Source organism: Poecilia mexicana, unplaced genomic scaffold (assembly GCF_051168715.1).
Source record: "Poecilia mexicana isolate PSO_F unplaced genomic scaffold, ASM5116871v1 scaffold_10, whole genome shotgun sequence".
Classification (NCBI taxonomy): domain Eukaryota; kingdom Metazoa; phylum Chordata; class Actinopteri; order Cyprinodontiformes; family Poeciliidae; genus Poecilia; species Poecilia mexicana.
In genome coordinates, this window is record NW_028263379.1 from 6,192,852 (window position 1) to 6,211,382 (window position 18,531).

Here is an 18,531-nt window from a genome sequence, read left to right on the forward strand (position 1 = left end):
TCATGTGATTCACTGGCAGCGAATGTATGAATCATACAGTAAGCCGCTGCAGTCGTCTCATCCAGACTCTTCATGCTCTACATGCCGCTCATCATAGCATTTCTAAATATAGAATTTGACATATTCAGCCCACAACTGTTTGATTGCCCCATATATCTCTGTTAGCAGATGTTCGAGATGCCAGTCCACAGAGATGCTTCACCATATTCTTTTTTCGTCTGTGCACTCACCCTTTAATCTAGCTTCATGGCTTCAGATGTCAACTCAGAGGTTCATGCTCTATCAGATGGAAAAAAGTTTCCTTTGTCCACGTCCTTGAGTCCCTCCAGTGATACCTATTGTACTTTTATTTGGTATGTTTTGACATATTTTGTCCTTTACCTGTCACTTCAATAGTTTTCTACTGACAACAAACTTCAGTAGAAGTGGTTGATCAAAATCCTTTAAAGAAAGGTAAGACACAAAAGGTATTTGCTTTTGAAAATCCTTAAGAGACTTGGGAATACTTTGCCAATATAGAAACCAAAGTTAAAACATTTTTAAAAATATTTCCAAAAATAGTTACTGATGTTAAGTGATTTTCTCGTAAAAAGGCATTTCACTGCTTTCTTTTGAATATTTCATCCATCCACCTTCTAGTTTTTGCAGGGCTAAGGGGTTAAAGTTGAAAAGGTTTTCTGTCAGATTGTATCATGTTAATATCTCTGAGCCACCAATTTAATTTGATGACTAAAAATAAACAGATGAACCATTTGACATTCCTGCAGGGCCAAGGAGAGGATTGTTTTGCAAACACAAACATCAGCATATTTCATTAAAATTTTACATTTCACAATTTTGCAAATGTTACAAAAATCTTTTTGTCACCATCAAAACCATTAGATACATTAGAACATGGTGATATCACCAGAACTTCACAATGGTACCAATATTTTCACAAAAATGTGTTTCTTTATCACAAACTGAAATGTCAGGATAGATGACAATGATTATCCACTGACAGTAGAATATCAGATCTTTAAGAAAACAACTTTTAAAAACATGTGAATTGTATGTTTTATGTTTGCCTTTTAATCTGACAAACAGGGTCCATCTGAATGCATATACAAAAACACTGAAATACATAAAAACTGGTTAAAGTCTAATTAGTCTGGCAGAAAGCAGAAAGAATCCACTCATTGAAAAAACTTAAATCTTTTCATTCACAAAATGCAGCTTTCATTTTATGAAGATATTTAGAAATAGAGCCAAAAATTCTGTTCAGCTGTTTACATTAGATTATTATCTCACTTCAACAGAAAAATATGTTATACCTTATCATTATGGCCCACAAAAAAAAAGGAGTCAAATGCCTATATAGGATATCGTGCAATTGAATGTCAGACTTGAGATCAAATGTTCTCATGCAGCACATGGAATTTAAAGCATCATTCAGGGAAGCTGTTGGGCAACAGAGGCTGCTTCCTCTCTGTGGACATCCTGCAGAATCAGAGATAAAATGTAAGCAGGAAGCGCAGAGCTTAGATCTGCTTGCCACAATAGGTTGTTTCCCTGCAGCTGACACCTCCATATTGAGCATGCATTCTGTGTAATCTTATCTTGGATGTTTTCAGTGATGCAGCTCATTGCTCTAAAGGAAGCTAGTCACGTCTTACTCTTGGGCTCCATCACAGACAAGCTTTAAGCTTTTCACCTTCAACTCTTAACAGAAATCTGATTTAGTGGGACTGACTTAGGTTTTGAAGTTCTTTAAGAATGAAAAAGAAATAACATTCCAACTAAATCTCAAGAAACTTACTGCTATGTCACTTGGGTCAAGGTATTTGATCCACTGAACTTTCTTTTGAGGATTAAACATATTGAATGTTTGTGCCCTGCCTGTGTTGATATCATCTCTGTTGCCTCCTTAATTAGGTTTCAATTCAAACTATAAAAAACAATCCAAGGTGAAATTATGTTGGTGTTTATCACTGGTTCATTAATTAGTCAATCAGATTTCAAGATTCCTAAATATGCAAAAACAACTGTCTGCCCCAGGGTAATCTTTATTCTCAAAGCAGTTAAAGATTTAAAAGTAGAACTTAAAATCCAGTCACAAAAATAAACATTAATGTATACAATAAACCTCAGTCCTGGTCCTGGACAGGTCTCCAAAAAGAAAGAAAAGCAGTAAAAAAAAGAAAAAGACAGAATTTGCACAATAGGATGATTGACAGTAGTCTTAAGTTTTATCAACCTGAAGAAAAATAGATGTAATTATTCTACAGATGAGCATGTCTTCCAAAAGCAAATTTTAACATAATTTTTGCTCCTGTTTGGTGTGAATCAGCACATCTCTGGGCCGTGTGCAGGTTTAGCTGGAAGTAAAACAAGCTTTGGCCTGACTTTATCTGACTCATGTTGACATTTTTCTAGTTCACTTTGAAAGACCTTATCTGTACGAGTGCATCATCTTTTGCCAAAGTTAAAATCAACATATGAAAAAACATTTTTAGGTTTTCTAGCTTTGAGAAAAAATGTTCCCTGTGGGAAAACTGTTGTTTGTGCTCTTCTTCCAGCTAGAAATGTGCATCCAGATTTCACTTTGCTATGATAGAACAATGCTTTGTTACAGATATTTCCAAAAGGGGGAAAAGGTACCTATGACCCTAGATCATAATTTTCACATTTAATTTTCAACTTTGTTCAAGATTGTAGCTCACAAAAGTTATGTTTTTTTCTGCTCGAGATCAATATATGTGCCATAAAGGTGTTAGACAGAAATGTCTGAAGGATAACTGAGAGTTCATAAAGTGAAAACATACCTGGGGATTTATCCTGTGATGAAGAGGAAGTCAGGGGAAATGCTGGCTGAGATACTTAGCAAACAGGCACACAACCTAAGCATGACAGCACATTCAAATATAAAACCCAATGGCAATCAGTTCAAGTGGATACTTTTATTTCTGCCCCAGTTCTGGTTGGTTTCTTACTCTGATGTCACCAGAATACATTTGTGAGGCTTGCAGTGACTGTCCACTTTCACTTTTCAGTGTTTTACTTAAGGGCTTAACCTGCGCATTGTCAGCTGCCATGATGTTTTTCTGATGAAGTCGTCTGTCAAAGCCACTCTGTCCAGCTTTGACTTGTGAGTTGGTCCTTAACAATTATTCCTGGCTAATTCCACAAATATGGTGGATGGAAGTTAAATACTGAGAAATGTTGCAGTCAAACACTCTCACTCACTTGGCTCAGACACATGAAAAATAACTCATCTAATTATCCTGGCTAAGCATGTATGGATACCACTTTGAGTCAACAGATACTGATTTCATTTGATAAAATAATGCACAGACATCAGCCAATGACTTTAAAAGTAAAACTGCTATAAAAGTAAAACTGCTATAAAAGTTAGCTTCTGGTCAAATTTAAACTGACAAACAAAACACCTCAGCTATCTATTGTATCTGATTCACAAATTAAGTCTTCTCCCTTCATACTTTGATTTTGCTTTTAAATCTAAGTCAGGGGGCAAAGTTAGTTGTAGTGGAGAAACTGTTTTTAGTAGAAATTTGTGCTCCGATTTACCGCTACAAAACTCTCTGGATAACATGATCTTTGAAGGAAAAATGTATAATCTTGTCCTTTTTAGTCTCCCCAGTAAGAAGTCTCACATCCTTTCAATATAATACTTTTAGATACATGTATTCCTAAAAAAAACAAACAAAAAAACAAAATAAAAAATAAACAGGAGAGAAACCCATTTGTACTGAAGTCATAGAGAGTGACAGACTATGATTACAGACACTACTATCATCAACCTATCCATCATACATGTGACTCAAGGTAGTTTTTTATCGTAAAAGTTATTTTAATTGCTTTTAAAAGCAATGGAAAGATCAAATGTAACTTATTCTTGACTTTTATTAATTTGTTGGTTTTCTGGCAGCTCTAATAAAAAGTAATCCTGAATTTTAATTCTAACTATTAGCTTAGTTAGGAAATTCAACATTTAGAGGTATCCGTCATGTGTCTTGCCAAATCTTTCAAGAAAAATATATTTTAGCAACCTTTTGCATAATATAAACCTCATTTAATTAGTCTGATTAGAGAACTAACCTTGGCAGGCACATAGTTTTCGAATATTAACACATCTCACTTGGAAGTGACACCTACAGTTTTTGCTGATCATTTTTTCTTGGAAAGAAATCAGCTTTAGTCTGTATCGAAGTATGAAAGTAAACAGCAGGTGGCATGTCCCTGAAATAAACACGGGCTGCTTTGATATTCTGTTTGCTGTGATATTTTCTGTATTATTAGAAAGCTAACACAAAACAAAACCAGTAAGCAGAATTGATAAAGTTGAAAATGAGCCAGAAGGGAAAAAAGGCCACAAGCTAACTCATACTGCTCAGGCTTACATACATGTGAAGTTTTGTTTTGTGAATGTAATTCTGATCTGTTCAGAGGAAAAAGTTTTGCTATTATTATTTCAGAGCTTTGTTTGAAGAAATAGGAATAGCTAAGTTATATACTATGTGAATTGTACCGTTCTTTTATATTCCATTCCCCACATTGTTCTTTCATTTGGGTATCAGACAGATGTGCAGCTGCTTTTGACGTTCATCTTGCAGTTGAGGTCAGCAGAACTCTGCATATGGCATTTACAACAATGTAGTTTTACTGAAGGGGAGTGAATTCAAGTGGAGAAATAAACCATCAGTAAAGGTCCAGCCCCTCACTCTGTCTATTTTTGCTTCTGCAAGCTTCAATTGTTTCACCCATGTAGGTCATCTGTTGCCTGTGTGTGTTCTGGTGAGATAATACAAGAGCATATGTGTGAAGAGTTTGTCTTCAAACTGTAGGCGTTATTTTAACACAAACACAACAAGGCATGGAACCCACTCTATGTAATTCAGGTGAACAGAGGTCAAAACAACAGGCGGCCCAAGCAGCAGAATATAAATGGTGTCTGACTTCGCTTTTGCTAAAACCAAAACAACAACTTCCTCATTTGTTGTTTTAAAGTATTTTGAAGTGACTTTAATAACCAAAAATATAAACTTTAAAAACCAGTGAAAGCAATACTAAACCACAACTTCCTCTTAGGGTGAATGCAACTGATCATTAATGGACATTTTCTTTTTGGACTTTTACAAATTGCAAAACTACGGAAGCGCATTGCTATCACGCAGTAAAAAAAAAAAATTCGATCGCTATCTCGTTATAACGAGATAGCGATCGAATTTTTTTTTTTACTGCGTGATAGCAATGCGCTTCCGTACAAAAAAGATACAAAAAGAAAAAAAAAATTAAAACACAAAACAATCCAGGGCTAAAATAGATTTTTGATTCAAATTAAAAAGTTAGTACATATAAATTGGTATATTTATGTCATTGTGACCAAATTTACAATAACAACAATACTTTGTATGATGCTCTAAGGATATAATATAGTATCTACAATAAACAAAATAGTATACAATACTCATAGACACTTTAACGGTGCAATTTAATAAATTACAAAATTAATGAAAATATTTGAATCTCATTAAATTGGTTTAAAAAGTGAAACTCAGATTATACCCTTTCATTACACACAGTGACATATTTTTTCAGCTGTGGCTTATTCAAAGTTTTGTAGACGATTTGATAACATAAAACCAATTAAATAAAGGATTTTTGGGGGGTTTACAACAGTATATCTTCTTTCTCCTTAGTTTAGATGAGACACTTGTGTTGTTTTTTGTAGTTGTTTAGTCTCAGAAGTAGCTTAAGACAAGACATGTGACATTTGTAGACCATGTTCTCCATACACCTTTACTGTTGCTTCTTTAACTCCAGCTGCAGTCCACACTTTGTGAAACTCCCCAATCTACTGACAGGAATTTAATTCTTCTCGAAGCTTCAACTATTTTCAATATGCTTGAATTCATCCAGCTTCTTTAGCAATAACCTAATATTTAGGCTATATAATAAAAATATGATCCACACTTAAAGCAATAAAAACAACCATATTGATTTCTTCCAAATGTAACAGCATCTGCTGAGGAGGTGGGCTTCACTTTTTGGCCTCTGAATGAGGCATGATTCCAATTCATTCCTAAAATGTTGATTAAAAACAATGGCTTTTTTGTCCAAAAGCATATTTACACATTTCATTTGATAATGTTACATGCTAGTCATAATCTCACACACAAAAAAAAACTTCCGCATTTTGAAAAACAGAGAAAAATAGAAAAATTCTCCATGTATGTGCATTGTTGTTTTCTAGAGGGAAATATTTTGTGAAATTATCCAGGAACATCAAATTTTAACTGTAAAAATTAACCCCAATGTTGTCTATTTGTCCGATTTTTAGTATGATTTCATTGAAACTACATCACAATGAGCAAAAGTTATGAACTGAAGTAAAAAAATCACACAAGATAAAAGGGCTTACAGAAAAGTGAAAAGCGCTGTGTGAAATATTGTGCAAGAGGATTCCCAAGCCAGTTTCTCAATTGCTTTCATGGAAATTAGCTGCCTGATGCTTTCTGTTTTCCATTCTTCCTCCACAGAACTCATTTTTCTGCCCTTGCTGACAGTATTGAGCAATGACTTTGCCATGCTGTTTGCATCTATGAGGAAAATTAGTACACAGGGTTTTAGCTCCTGGTTGATCAATGTAGCTACTCAGTTATATATTTTGATACAAAAACACATAACAAATGGTTGTGTTATTACCATTGCTAAGAGTTTCTGTCTGACAATGCTGACTCTTGTACTTTGGAATAGGATAAAGACAATACAGATCAAGTTTAAAGCTTCTGTAACAAATTATTATTCCTGTATTTTTTCACATTTACTTAAATTTAGGTGCAGATTTTATTATTTTAAATAAGATTTCTGCAATTTAAAAATTGCCTTCATTAGTAAAATATAAATCAATCATTCATCGGGATAACTTTGATCCCATGAGCATTGATGTAAGTGAGGAGGATGTTGGCTCGCCTCTCAATCACATCGATCAGTTTGTCGATGCCCTGTCGGCCGCCCTGACTTTCCCAGTACATCTGGTCCAGAAAGAGCGACTGGAGAAGTTTTTCCCTCAGCTTCCTGTTCCTCAACACAGACACGGCCTGCTCTGGCAGCCTAGGGAGACACAGGAAGAGTTTGGATTCAGTTTGTACATGTATCAAACAACTGTATTTAAACTGAGATTAAATTACACCCAGAAGGATTCTGTCCACCTTTCCGTCATACGTTTCTACGTCATACGTTTTGTTGTTGTGTCACATAAAATTCAAATCAAATACTCTGAAGTTGCAATATGAAATATTGTGATATGTTAATCTATCACATAAAACTTTTGTAAGACAAAAACATAACATAAAATCTGAACATAGGTGATTAAGATGTAGCAAACTCACTCCTTGATTCCTTCCAGAAGCCTGAAGTCTAGATTGTCCTCATTGCGGTCGAAGAACCCTTTGTTGTTGGTGAAGACCAGGTGCCTGAGGTCATGTTCCCTGTGCACGATGTTTTCCAGTTGTATGTTTTCCTGGTCCTTACACACATCATGGCGGCCCGGTTGAACACACACGTCCTCCTGCCGTGATCTGAATCCGCAGCAGCTCGGATCCAGACGGCTGTGAATCTAAGGAGACAGTTTACATTTCTTCAGAAAACAGAAGAACAGCTCAAGCTGGGATTTACAGATTTTAAATTAGGATTCAGGTTTTTTTTATCCCCATTGCATGAGGCTGATAATGTAGGTAAACCCTTTATTCAATATTTTCCCCCACTCCATTTTGCATCCATAACATCCACTTTAATATGAGAAAATCAGGTATAAAAGGTTTAGCCAGGAAAAAAACGCCTCATGCTGATTCCTCTTCAGTGTCTCTTTGACTCAAGTTACCATTTTATATAATTTAAAGGAACACCAAATAGACCACCACATAGCTGCATAACATCATCACAGAGGGGATTCTCCTCTTAAGCCTAAAAAGGCAGAACCTCCTGCTGTAAAACACCTGCTGCCTCCACAGGGAATGGTGACCATAAATTAGATTAAAGCACTCATTCATTTTTTGCTCTAAACAAAACAACATGATGCAAGAAAGGTTTCAGACTGAAAAAATCAGACAACCTACTACAATTCAACAGTTGCTTAATCCTAGAAAACAAGACTTAAATGCCATTCTTGTTTAAGCCGACATTCCTCTCTAAGTGCACCTCCATCGTTAAGCCTGCGTCAGTTATATATGACGAGTTAATATATGAGTTCGCAACTATTACATAAGGGCACCCATAAAACCATAAACATGTAAAGAATAAATGGTATTAACTGATCTTTTGTTGTTCATGAAAAATGATAAAATTAAGCACACATTTATGTAACAAAAATGTTTTTTTAATCCTAATCCGGAGAGTTTTTAAAGAAATCCAGTTTCCACTTTTTGTGCATTCTTTATAGAGTATTTGCTGTCAGTGCCAAAATATGATCCACAGAGACCTCCCACACAGGAAATGAGCAACACGACATGGAAAATGAATTGTTTGTTTTTTCTTTTCTTTTTTTCCAGTTTACTAAACACAACTTTTAGAGATTTGTGTTGACTAAAAGAAAGAAAGTTTTTTATGAATTGTGTTGGAAGCTTCAAAGTAAATTAAAAACAAAGCATGAATGTGATAAGAGATTTATTGAATGTTAACAATAAGATAACTTTTAGTAGTACTTTTCCCCAAACTTTAACTCAGATTTTGATGTTACTGTGGTGAAGAGGTGAATCCAAAATGTATTCTTATATAAAGCCCTTTCTCATTAGATTTAAGACGTTTATTATTCCAACAAACAAAATATAGGAGCACATCTAAATAGTAAGTATACTTATAGGGACATAGTGCTGCAGAAGAAAGGATTAAAGAAGCAATTTGTCTTCAAAAACTTTCATAGCACCGTAATCTAATGAGACGCTCCAGCTGCATTTTTATGGATTCAGACAAAGACAATTTATTTGTCTGTGATGTTAAATTTAAAGCTTTAATCCATCAGAGTTTTTACCTGTAGCAAAAAGTCAAAAAGAGCTAATTTGCTCCATTCACTGTGATAAATTGAAGAGCATCCAGAGTTGGACTTTGGGTTAACATTTTTTTGCCAACACCTCTGTGTCAAGGAGTTCTGGTACTCCTTCCATGTCATCCTCACAGTAGCTGGGCCTGCAACAAGGTCTTTGGGGTACAGCGATACATCCCATAGAACCACCTGGCAGGCCTGGCCGTCTAAAGTGACAAAAGAACAGGGATTAAATTGTTGGATTAGAGCACATGTAACATCTAAATCTTCATGAACTACAGATATCTGTTCTGTTTCAATTCAGTTTGCTAGAATCACTAAAAAACTCATTTTGAACCCTATAATTGAGCAGATAAAGGCAGAGGAGAGAGAAACAATCTGTTCTCCAAGATAAGACTCATATGTTTCCACAGTCCTTTAAGGTCTGTTAACACTGATGTTGTAATTTTCCATATGTGATGTATCAAAAAAGATTTACTGCTATTTCCTCCCAAACAAGGTTAAAAGGTGAACTAAACAGCAGAAGCAACCATGGATATCTGAACCTAAAGCTCAAGGCAAAAATAATGTGTCTCTCCTGGTTCAGCTTAACACATTTAGAAATATTTCATATCCATCACAAATATGAAAGCAGATGAAGACATTAGTCACAGGCAGGATTATTGTAATGCAAGGTAGAAAAACAAAGAAAAGACATTTGCTTCCAGTTGCAATATGCTTCCAACATCTCTGCATATAGAAAGATCCAAACTGTGCTTCAGTTCTGTGGTATTAATAAAATAAGTGCAGAACCTGGGGAAAGTATTTACACCTGAACTTTTGTGTATTCAGTCACATATATGTATTTTATTGGGCTTTTATGTCATATAGCAAAAAAAGGCATTGGATAATTGCTAAGCAAGGGGAAATTGTTTATGATTTTCAATTATTTTTGTTATTGTGTAATTTTACAATTAAAAAAGCCAGAAGACTCTCCCACATTTGGTGGGCGACCATGTCTTGATGGGTTTGCACCCCTTCATTTTTCTCTTTGACTTCTCTTCTGTGTTCCTCTGTTTTATGAACTATTTGTTCACCAACATTCTCTAAGAAACCTTCACAGAACCTCTGGGTTCATGGCAGCATTGGTTACTCCTAAAGGCACCAGATTTTATTTGGGGTTTTCAAACTAAAGGAAACTTAACAGTCATTGCATATCTTTGATATTTGAAAACCATATATCATGTGCCTTCTACTTTACAACAAAAAGCATGTTTGTGTAGGTCTGTTACATAACAGGTTTGTTGTTGCAGTGTGACAAAATGTGAAAAGTCCAACTAATATAAGATGTTCATTCTCTAGTGAAACAAAGTAAAACCTTCAAAAATGAAAAACAATTAACAGAATGCATGTTGGTGGTTTGAAAGAAACGTTTTCAAACCATCGTAAATGAACAACCTATAGATTATATCTAATCTAAATAAAAATGAAGACCTACCGTTCAAAAAGCCAAACTTCCTGCTTACTGCAGGTATTGTCCTATTGAGGCCAAGCACCCTATCCAAATGGAAAGCAAATACCTCCGTGTTTCCCACCGAGCAGTGGATAATTCCGCACTGGCCTCCACATATATTATTTCTATTCAAGTGTTTTTGACTGAACAGACGGTCCATGTCTGCACCCTCAAATATCACGAGGGACGGTGCGTCCAGACGAGGGATTTCTTTTATGCGCAAAACTTTGGCATCCCCAAGAAAGCGCATGCTTTTCACATCCTGTGCGCTGAACCACGGAGGTGCCATTTCGCTGTAAATTCGAATACTACTAAAATGAGGGTCTGTTCCATCGTTGTGAGACTTTGAGAAGAAGTCCACAAGACTTCCCCCGTTCCTCGATGTCTTAAGTCCAGTGCTGCGGTTTACTTGGCCCGCTTCCCGTTCCACGCTGAATCGTTTGCGCTGCGTAATTGTTGGATCGACTGACTTTCTTCTCACTTTCTTTCTCAGCTTTGGTCGGATTGTACCTCGAATATTTGCTGGTTTAAGACGCTTGAACTTTAGCGTTACGTAGACCACATTGAACAGGGTCGGGACCTCCAAACTAGCTTGGGTTTGCAGATCAGAAGTTGCCGGTAGTTCACCGTCTAAGTGATGCTCGCCGCGGGTGTGGCGCTTCTGCTCCTCGTTACTCCTTCTGCTCCGGGGTTGCTCTAAATGCCCAACTTTTAAAACCAAAAATAACAAGTTGACCAAACACAGAATCGCTATAATCAAGGTTCTTTTAGAGGAAGAACACCTCCTAAAGTTACGGGTGAGTTTTCGAAAGGGGAAATAACACCAGTTGACGCGGTACTTCTCCATTGTAACTTATTAAACCTGACAGTGTTTTTTCACTTAGCTCAAACTGGGGAGGAGCGCAAGTTTGAAATTCAGCTAGGAGGAAAGGCTTTCCTAAAGTTTAGAGACAGCAAGAATAGACAGACTCTCAACCTCAAACAATAATTTAAAATGCATAATTCACATGTTGCCGTTCAATGATTTATATGATAATTCACTCTTCACATTCTGAATATTTCATTAAGATATTTTATAGGCTACCATAACAATATAGATCCCATACATATGACTATGAATATTTTTTCATATCCAATTTATTGTGACACTCCAGAAAATTTGTTTGAAGTACTTTGACCTTTCTGAAAAAACATTGTCTTTTAAAAAACAACTATCAGTTTTACCGCCACCGTTCAGTTTAATCAGTTCTAAAATATATTTATAATTATGAAAGCGGAATCATTTACAGGCATGGTTATTTTCCCGCGTTTTAGGCGACATCTGGTGGTTTTAATCTTTGGGTTTTAACATCTCAATGCAGGATGCTCACACTGGGAAAGAATAACAAACGGGACAGCTTAGGAAGGGAAACACTTAAAAGAAGGAAGAAAACAGGTAGGCAGCATTCTACAGACAGGAGTTCCTGGTCCAACTCGAAACTATTGTCTCCTGGCTCTATTGTCTCTATAGTTGTGCCAGGAGAATGAGTCATCAAACAAGACTTGTTGTTGTTGTTAAGGAATGAAATTTTGCAAAGCTTTTAGAGAAAAATATTCTGTTTGAAGATTTATTAAATTGTTAATTATGTCAGTGAATTTACATGCAAAACCAGTTACACAAATGAAATTAGACTCTGACGTCTTCTTGTCGTCATGCGTGCTGGGCCTCCCATGATGCTCCACGGCTTTATTTAATGTGTCAGGTTCGGGTGATTGGATAACTGGCGGCACCTGCTTGGTCTCTAGGCTTCTGCAGACTCCCACGCGTGGCCTCCTGTGGTGTTTTAAGGTTGTGGAAAGTTTGTGTTGAGAGGGGAAAAAACAAATATTGCATTTTTACGATGCCTCTGGTAAAATGCTCACCTCTGCTTTTATTTGTCGCGTCGTTATTGATGGTGAGATGCCTCTGCGCTGACGGTGGGTTAACGAGCCTTTGAATTGCTCTGTGATTAATGTGGAGCTCACTGAGCCTTGTGGGTTTTTATTTTTTGCAAACTGTCATATTAAATTGTTTGCCCTGAAATTTGTCCATATGCTTTAGGGTGTAATGAAGCTGGGATTTGCTCCCAGGAAACTGTTGTCTCCAGTAACTCCACAAACTTCACTAATTTTGCTTATGGATTGACTGCTAACATAGCTGCTGTGGTTCTGTATGGAAGCACCTTTGTTCCAGTCAAAAGAATAGAAACGGGAGATGGTAAGTGGAAGAAATCTGGTGTAAGATTTTTTTTTTTTCTACAGTTAATTCAAAACCTTTTTTTTTCTTTTTGTAGGCATGTTCTATCATTTTGTGAGCTGTGCATCAATATGGGTTGTATCTCTTTTTGGTGATCTGGTGCTGCGGACACCCAAATTCCACCCTCTTGCAATGCTCGGCGGTATGATCTGGGCCACAGGTATCGTCTCTGGAAATCACAACTTAAAGCAAAAAAAAACCCTCTTTCTGCAGTTTGGCATCATGTGGTGCAGAAGATGGACTCGGGACATAAAACAGGAGTCCTTTTACTGCAGTCAATCAAAAATAATAGTCTCTACTGTGAGAAATGGCCAGTTCTGAGTACACAGTCAGTTTCACCACAAGTCACTGCAGGCTCCATGCAACTGGCTACAACTGTATCTAGATAAGATGTGAATTTTCATGAGCTGCTTTGGGCATGCTCTTGTGTTGCTGAAAGGTTGTGCAAATTAAAAAGTGGAATGTTCTAAGGGGAAATGTTTGCATTCTGATTCGGTTAGCTCCTGTTTTGTTCACTGTATAATGAGTGCCTGCTTTAAGTATTCACAAATTCAATAACTGTCTTTAAAATCTCAAACTTTAGTCTTTCAAATGGGTTTTAAAATTTTGTGGATGATTAGTCGTCAAATATTTTACATTCATTCACAGGAAGTATAGCAGCTGTTACCATTGTTAAAGCAATTGGACTTGGTCTTGGAATTTTAATTTGGGGGTCGTCCAGTTTGTTGATGGGCTGGGCCAGTTCTAGGTAAGAAATGTGATTGCATGAATATTTTAATTGATTTTTCTGCCTTTTGGTGGTAATCTTTAGGTTGTCATAAAAATGGATGTCACTGTTTGAAACAGATTTGGGTGGTTCGGGATTGATGCTCAGGATGTTTCCAGGCCAATACTGAATTATTGTGGAGCTGGATTGTGTCTGCTCAGGTGAGCTATGCAACATTTAGCAGCCTTTATGTCACCGTCTTTTGATGTAATGTAGCAGTCATGATTAGATAATCTGGTCTGGGTTTTATTCCCTTTAGTGGGCTGGTGTTTTTCTTTGTGAGAAGTGATGTGAAGCTCCATCCAGAGTCGGAAACAAACCCTATACTAATTGACAGGGTGGGTGTTTTTTTTTTTTTTTTCTTTTGTTTTGTTCTTTACTGTGAATTGCAAAAACGTTTCTTTTTTGCAGATATCCATTTCAGGCAGTTTTGTACACCACTCCTCTGCATACTGGATTGATGCCATTAGACCAAAGATGAGGCGAATCGTGTAAGGTCAAACATTGCCTTGGTGTGATCTCACAGCTTTGTTGTATTTGGATGACGAAACAAATTGGTTATTTAATGAATCATCACCACTGGACATAATGCATTCTGAGAGACTTCAATAATTATACATGCTGTTAATGTTCACCTGAACTATTAACTCAAAAGCTTAGATTTTCTTAGCAGATGTCAAGGGCTGTAGTCTTTGTTTGGAAAGCAAATTCTACCCCAATAATGCATATTTGGTTATCAAGAGATTGGATTTCTTTCTTTGAAAAATGGCAGGCAGGAATTATACCATGAAGCATCAGATGCAAAAGGATTTGTGTTTTTGGTTCTAAACTGGCTTTGGAAGCGAACATTTAGTATTCACTTTGCTAAATTGTGTGACCAGGCGTGGCTCAGTTTCTATTAATCAGTTCTGTAGGAAAAAATGTTAAAATTAACATACAAATTGAGCAAGGTCTCTAAGGAGATTAAAAGTGCATCTTTCATCCAGTTTTTCACTCTTTGTATCCTCTTCATCAGTGGTTGCCTGCTTGCTGTTATGGCAGGCTTTCTGTACGGCTCTTCATTCTTACCCATTCTCTACATAAAGAACCATTCAGCATGTCGTGACAGCATTTTTTATGGAGCCAGTGTCTACGGTAGGTTTTTAGTCTTTGATAAGACTCCTAATTTTGAATCTTCAACTTGCTGCTATTCCCAAATGAGCATGAAATAAAAGGGAAAAATTTAAATGTCATGCTGGTTATCAGGATTGCTCCCACTCTTCATCTATACATGAAGAGCAGTGATCCTGCCCCCTGCTGAGAAGTTGCTTTAACTGAAGTTTTTTTTTTGTTTTCCAGATCTTGACTATGTTCATGCACAGACCTCTGGTATTTTCCTTGCAAGCTCAGTGTACTTCACCATCTACTGTGCTGTGATGAAAAACAAACCCAGGGTTTACCCCAGAGCCATTCTACCAGGTAGCAGCTCATTTTAATAAGCAATCTTTCACCAGGCCTGTTTTAACAGGTGAAGATATCATGTTTAAACACAAATGACTAACTTTCAATGCCAAGATAATCAAACTGCCTATTTATATGCAAAATTCTGTTTGTTCACACTTGTAATTAACCTTGCAGCGCGAAGTAACAAGTGTAAGGCTTGCTGAAGATGGAAACCAAATGTAGTTGAGCTTATTGCATTTCTGTGTAACCAATGTCAAAACTTATTTTCCACATGCTCTTTTCTAAGAATCAAGAAAACATGGTACCCAAGAGGCAACTAAAAGATCTAATAATAGCTCCAGTTTGACCCTAAGATGGAATCTGCTGCTGTTTTGAAAATGTCATCTAATCGCTTCCTGTTGCTTCGTGGCATATAGTCATGGAAGGGTTCTGTGTTTAAGTTCTGGCCAATTATTTGGGATGGAGGCTTTTTTTTACCATATGGGTGTGTAAACTATTTGCTTTTTGTGCCTTTAAAAATATTCTGTGCTCTGGCTGCACTTCAGGATTTCTGTCAGGATTTATGTGGACAATGGGCACATACTGCTGGTTCCTAGCCACCAACTACCTGAGTGCTGTTGTTACCTACCCCATTGTCACTGCAGTAAGTAGATTATGTCCTGACAAATGTAGTTTTTTATAATCTTTAGATTTCTTACTATGTACAGTTGGAGCACACTTCACAATTGAACATTTCTCCAGTTTTTCTGTAATTGCACTTCATCAAAGCAGTTGCAGAGTTGGCCAGAAAATGGTATTTCTTTAGTGTCTACAGTTCTCTAAAATCTCTAATTTAAAGAAATTTCTGTATGTTCTAAATATTTTAGTATTTGGTGCTTTAAATGTTAATTGCTTCAAAGAAACTTGCAATAGTTTAACTGAAGGTGCAATAAAGCTAAAGAAAACCAGTTTGACATGGTTTTGCTTTAACTTTGGCTTTACTGTATGCAAACACTTTCTGTTTGGTGTTCAGTTGCCACATTGCCTGTCCCCTCTGTTTGGAGGTTTTATTTTGTCTCAGCATCATTAATTTTCTGTTTACTTCAGAGGTCTGAAAAACATATTGACCTTTTGATTTGAACCTCAATGGATCTTTGATAGCTTTAAATAAAACATAAATTGTTTACACTTGTTAGACTGTATATTGAACTTCAGTCAGACAAAACTTTATTTTTGCAACTCATTGCTATATTTATAAATGTTGCAATAGCAACAGATGTCTTATCTTTATGAAGATAGGTGGCAAGTAGTGAGTCTGTAAATGGCTCTTTGTGTTCTGTAGGGCTACGGTCTGGTTGCAGCGCTGTGGGGATCCTTGGTGTTCAAGGAGATTAAGGTAAGGTGTGAAATGTCAAATGACTTTGCTTGGATGTCTCCAGAGGAAAGTTATGACAAATCTGTTTCCTTTTCTGCAGGGTCTGATGAACGGGCTCATATTCTTCTTTGCTACCTGTGTGGTGTTGACTGGCTCCATGCTAACTGCCATTTCAAAGCTCTGAAAGCTAAAATGACCCATTTGTAGCTGACTTTCCTTCACTGAATTAGACTTTTAAAAGAAAAGATCTTGGAATTAATTTTAAATCCACAAGAAGCTAAATCAATTGTACTTGGTAAGATTGAAAACAAGATATATTTTTAGTCAATCTTAAACCCACATTTGACACTTTAACACCCTTTAAAGGTTGTTCTAAAATATTGCACATATATTTATATTATGACCTGGTGGTGGTGGGGTTTTGCATCAATCCTTTTTGTATTGTTGTGATGTCTATTAAAATAACTTGAATATTATGTATGTTTTTTTTTCTACTGGAATCAAATTTCATAGGTGGTGAAACACTTATGAAATTTGATATAAATTGCATGCTCCAAATATTCAGTACCTAATTATGCATCTTCAGCTTTAATTTCTTAAGCAATAACTGATATTTGACAAATTGGACATTTTATTGCAAAGGGAAGAAAATGTATGAGATGTCAAGTTTATTTGGAAAAGGTTAGATAAAATCTGATTTGAGGCAAAGTGTGAATTCCACCCTCAGATAAACCCAGAAACATTGCTTTTTGGTAAAGTAGTTTGGCATTTATGCTTCAGTTGATGGCTACAGTAAAAACTGATGTGATGGAAATGAAAGTGTCGGGTATTGAGGTAGCTGAGATTTGGTTTGGATTGTCTGACATTTTTAATTTCTAACTGATAACTTCAAAAACTGAATGGAAACCATGAGCCCTTTGAGAGATTTAAATCCATTTGATTTACTCATTTTTGGTCATCTGACCAAGACACAGTCCGAGTTAAAGTCAAAATGCATAAGTGGTTTTAAATTCCAGTCAAGTGTAATTATATAATTATCAGCAAGAGTTTTTATATACTAAAGTCATTTGAACTAAGGTATTGTAGTTAGAGGAAAGTCACTCCTTAAAGAAAAGCACATGATGGCCCATCTGAATGGGCCAACAGCCTAAAGAACAGAGAGCTAAGCAACTGGCATATCGTCACTTTCCTAAAGTGTCATATTTTGCCAAATGTTTTTGGGGGCTTTTGCCTATTCATCTTTTGACTATAAATGACATGCCATTATTTTAGGTTAGGAAGATGACAGTATTCAATAAGACTTAATCAACAAAGTTTTGAACAAAAGCTGTGAATACTTAAGTAAATGTTATTTCTTTTCAATTTTTAATAAATTAGGAAAAAACTCAACTTTTTTTCCACATTGTCACAATGGGGTATTGGTGAAAACATTAAGTATTGTACTTTCCTGATCAAATGTAAGCTATTGAATCTTAAAAGTCCAAATCAAACAGTAAATAAACTGATTAATGCTCTGCTCATTTTTTGTTTGTGTTAGGTGTTAATTAGTTCATAGCTAGAACTGTAGTTTACAAATGTTAACTAATTTTACATATTCAATGCATTTGCTTCCTCCAACGTATGTCCATATAAAAATGTCATTAGTTGAAGCAGAGTGCAGTGGCTTTGGGTCACATGTATGGCCAAAGCTTTCCATCTTCAGTCAGCATTTCTGTCGAGACTCCAGTTGCTTCATTTATTTCACCAGTATTGGTCTGTTGCTTTAATCAGAGCCAGGGGAGAAATGGGTGAAATGTCAGAAACCTGGTGGCCAGTTTTTCCTCATCTGTTCTGACATCACAGCAGTTTCTAGGATTTCTTTTGTAGGATTTAATATTTTGAGTAGAAAATTTGACTTTTTCACATTATACCCTCCAAACTGCAACATTCTTAATGTTTTAAATATAGAAATGTATTTTTCTCACTCATAAAGATTTGTTCTTGTTCACTTGATTCATTGGAAACAGACATTATTTTGTGGGACGCATTGCTGTTTCTGCACTAGAGGGTGTCTCAGTTAAAAAAAGCTGCTCCATTCATCAGTTCATTAGCAGGATTCTAGTCCTAGCTCCTTTCCGTCATATGCTCTACATTTTAATTTCCAAGATAATTCCAGCTCCAC

At 36.2% G+C, this 18,531-nt stretch overlaps 2 protein-coding genes across 2 annotated transcripts; one reads left to right on the plus strand and one right to left on the minus strand.

Annotated features, from left to right (window-relative positions):
• Positions 1 to 2,031: 2,031 nt before the first annotated feature.
• Positions 2,032 to 11,493, minus strand: gask1b (golgi associated kinase 1B). The gene is made up of 4 exons (XM_014981982.2): positions 10,518 to 11,493; positions 9,029 to 9,246; positions 7,392 to 7,618; positions 2,032 to 7,113 (listed from the first exon to the last, which is right to left on the minus strand). The coding sequence occupies exons 1-4, from the start codon at positions 11,377 to 11,379 to the stop codon at positions 6,906 to 6,908; spliced, it is 1,515 nt and encodes a 504-aa protein (XP_014837468.1). The 5' UTR covers positions 11,380 to 11,493; the 3' UTR covers positions 2,032 to 6,905.
• Positions 11,494 to 12,268: 775 nt separating this feature from the next.
• Positions 12,269 to 16,846, plus strand: tmem144b (transmembrane protein 144b). The gene is made up of 12 exons (XM_014981981.2): positions 12,269 to 12,488; positions 12,613 to 12,768; positions 12,845 to 12,967; positions 13,456 to 13,555; positions 13,654 to 13,734; positions 13,833 to 13,911; positions 13,985 to 14,064; positions 14,589 to 14,707; positions 14,912 to 15,031; positions 15,562 to 15,659; positions 16,338 to 16,391; positions 16,471 to 16,846. Exons 1-12 carry the CDS (start codon positions 12,413 to 12,415, stop codon positions 16,552 to 16,554), a joined length of 1,170 nt encoding a protein of 389 aa, XP_014837467.2. The 5' UTR covers positions 12,269 to 12,412; the 3' UTR covers positions 16,555 to 16,846.
• The last annotated feature ends 1,685 nt before the right edge of the window (positions 16,847 to 18,531 follow it).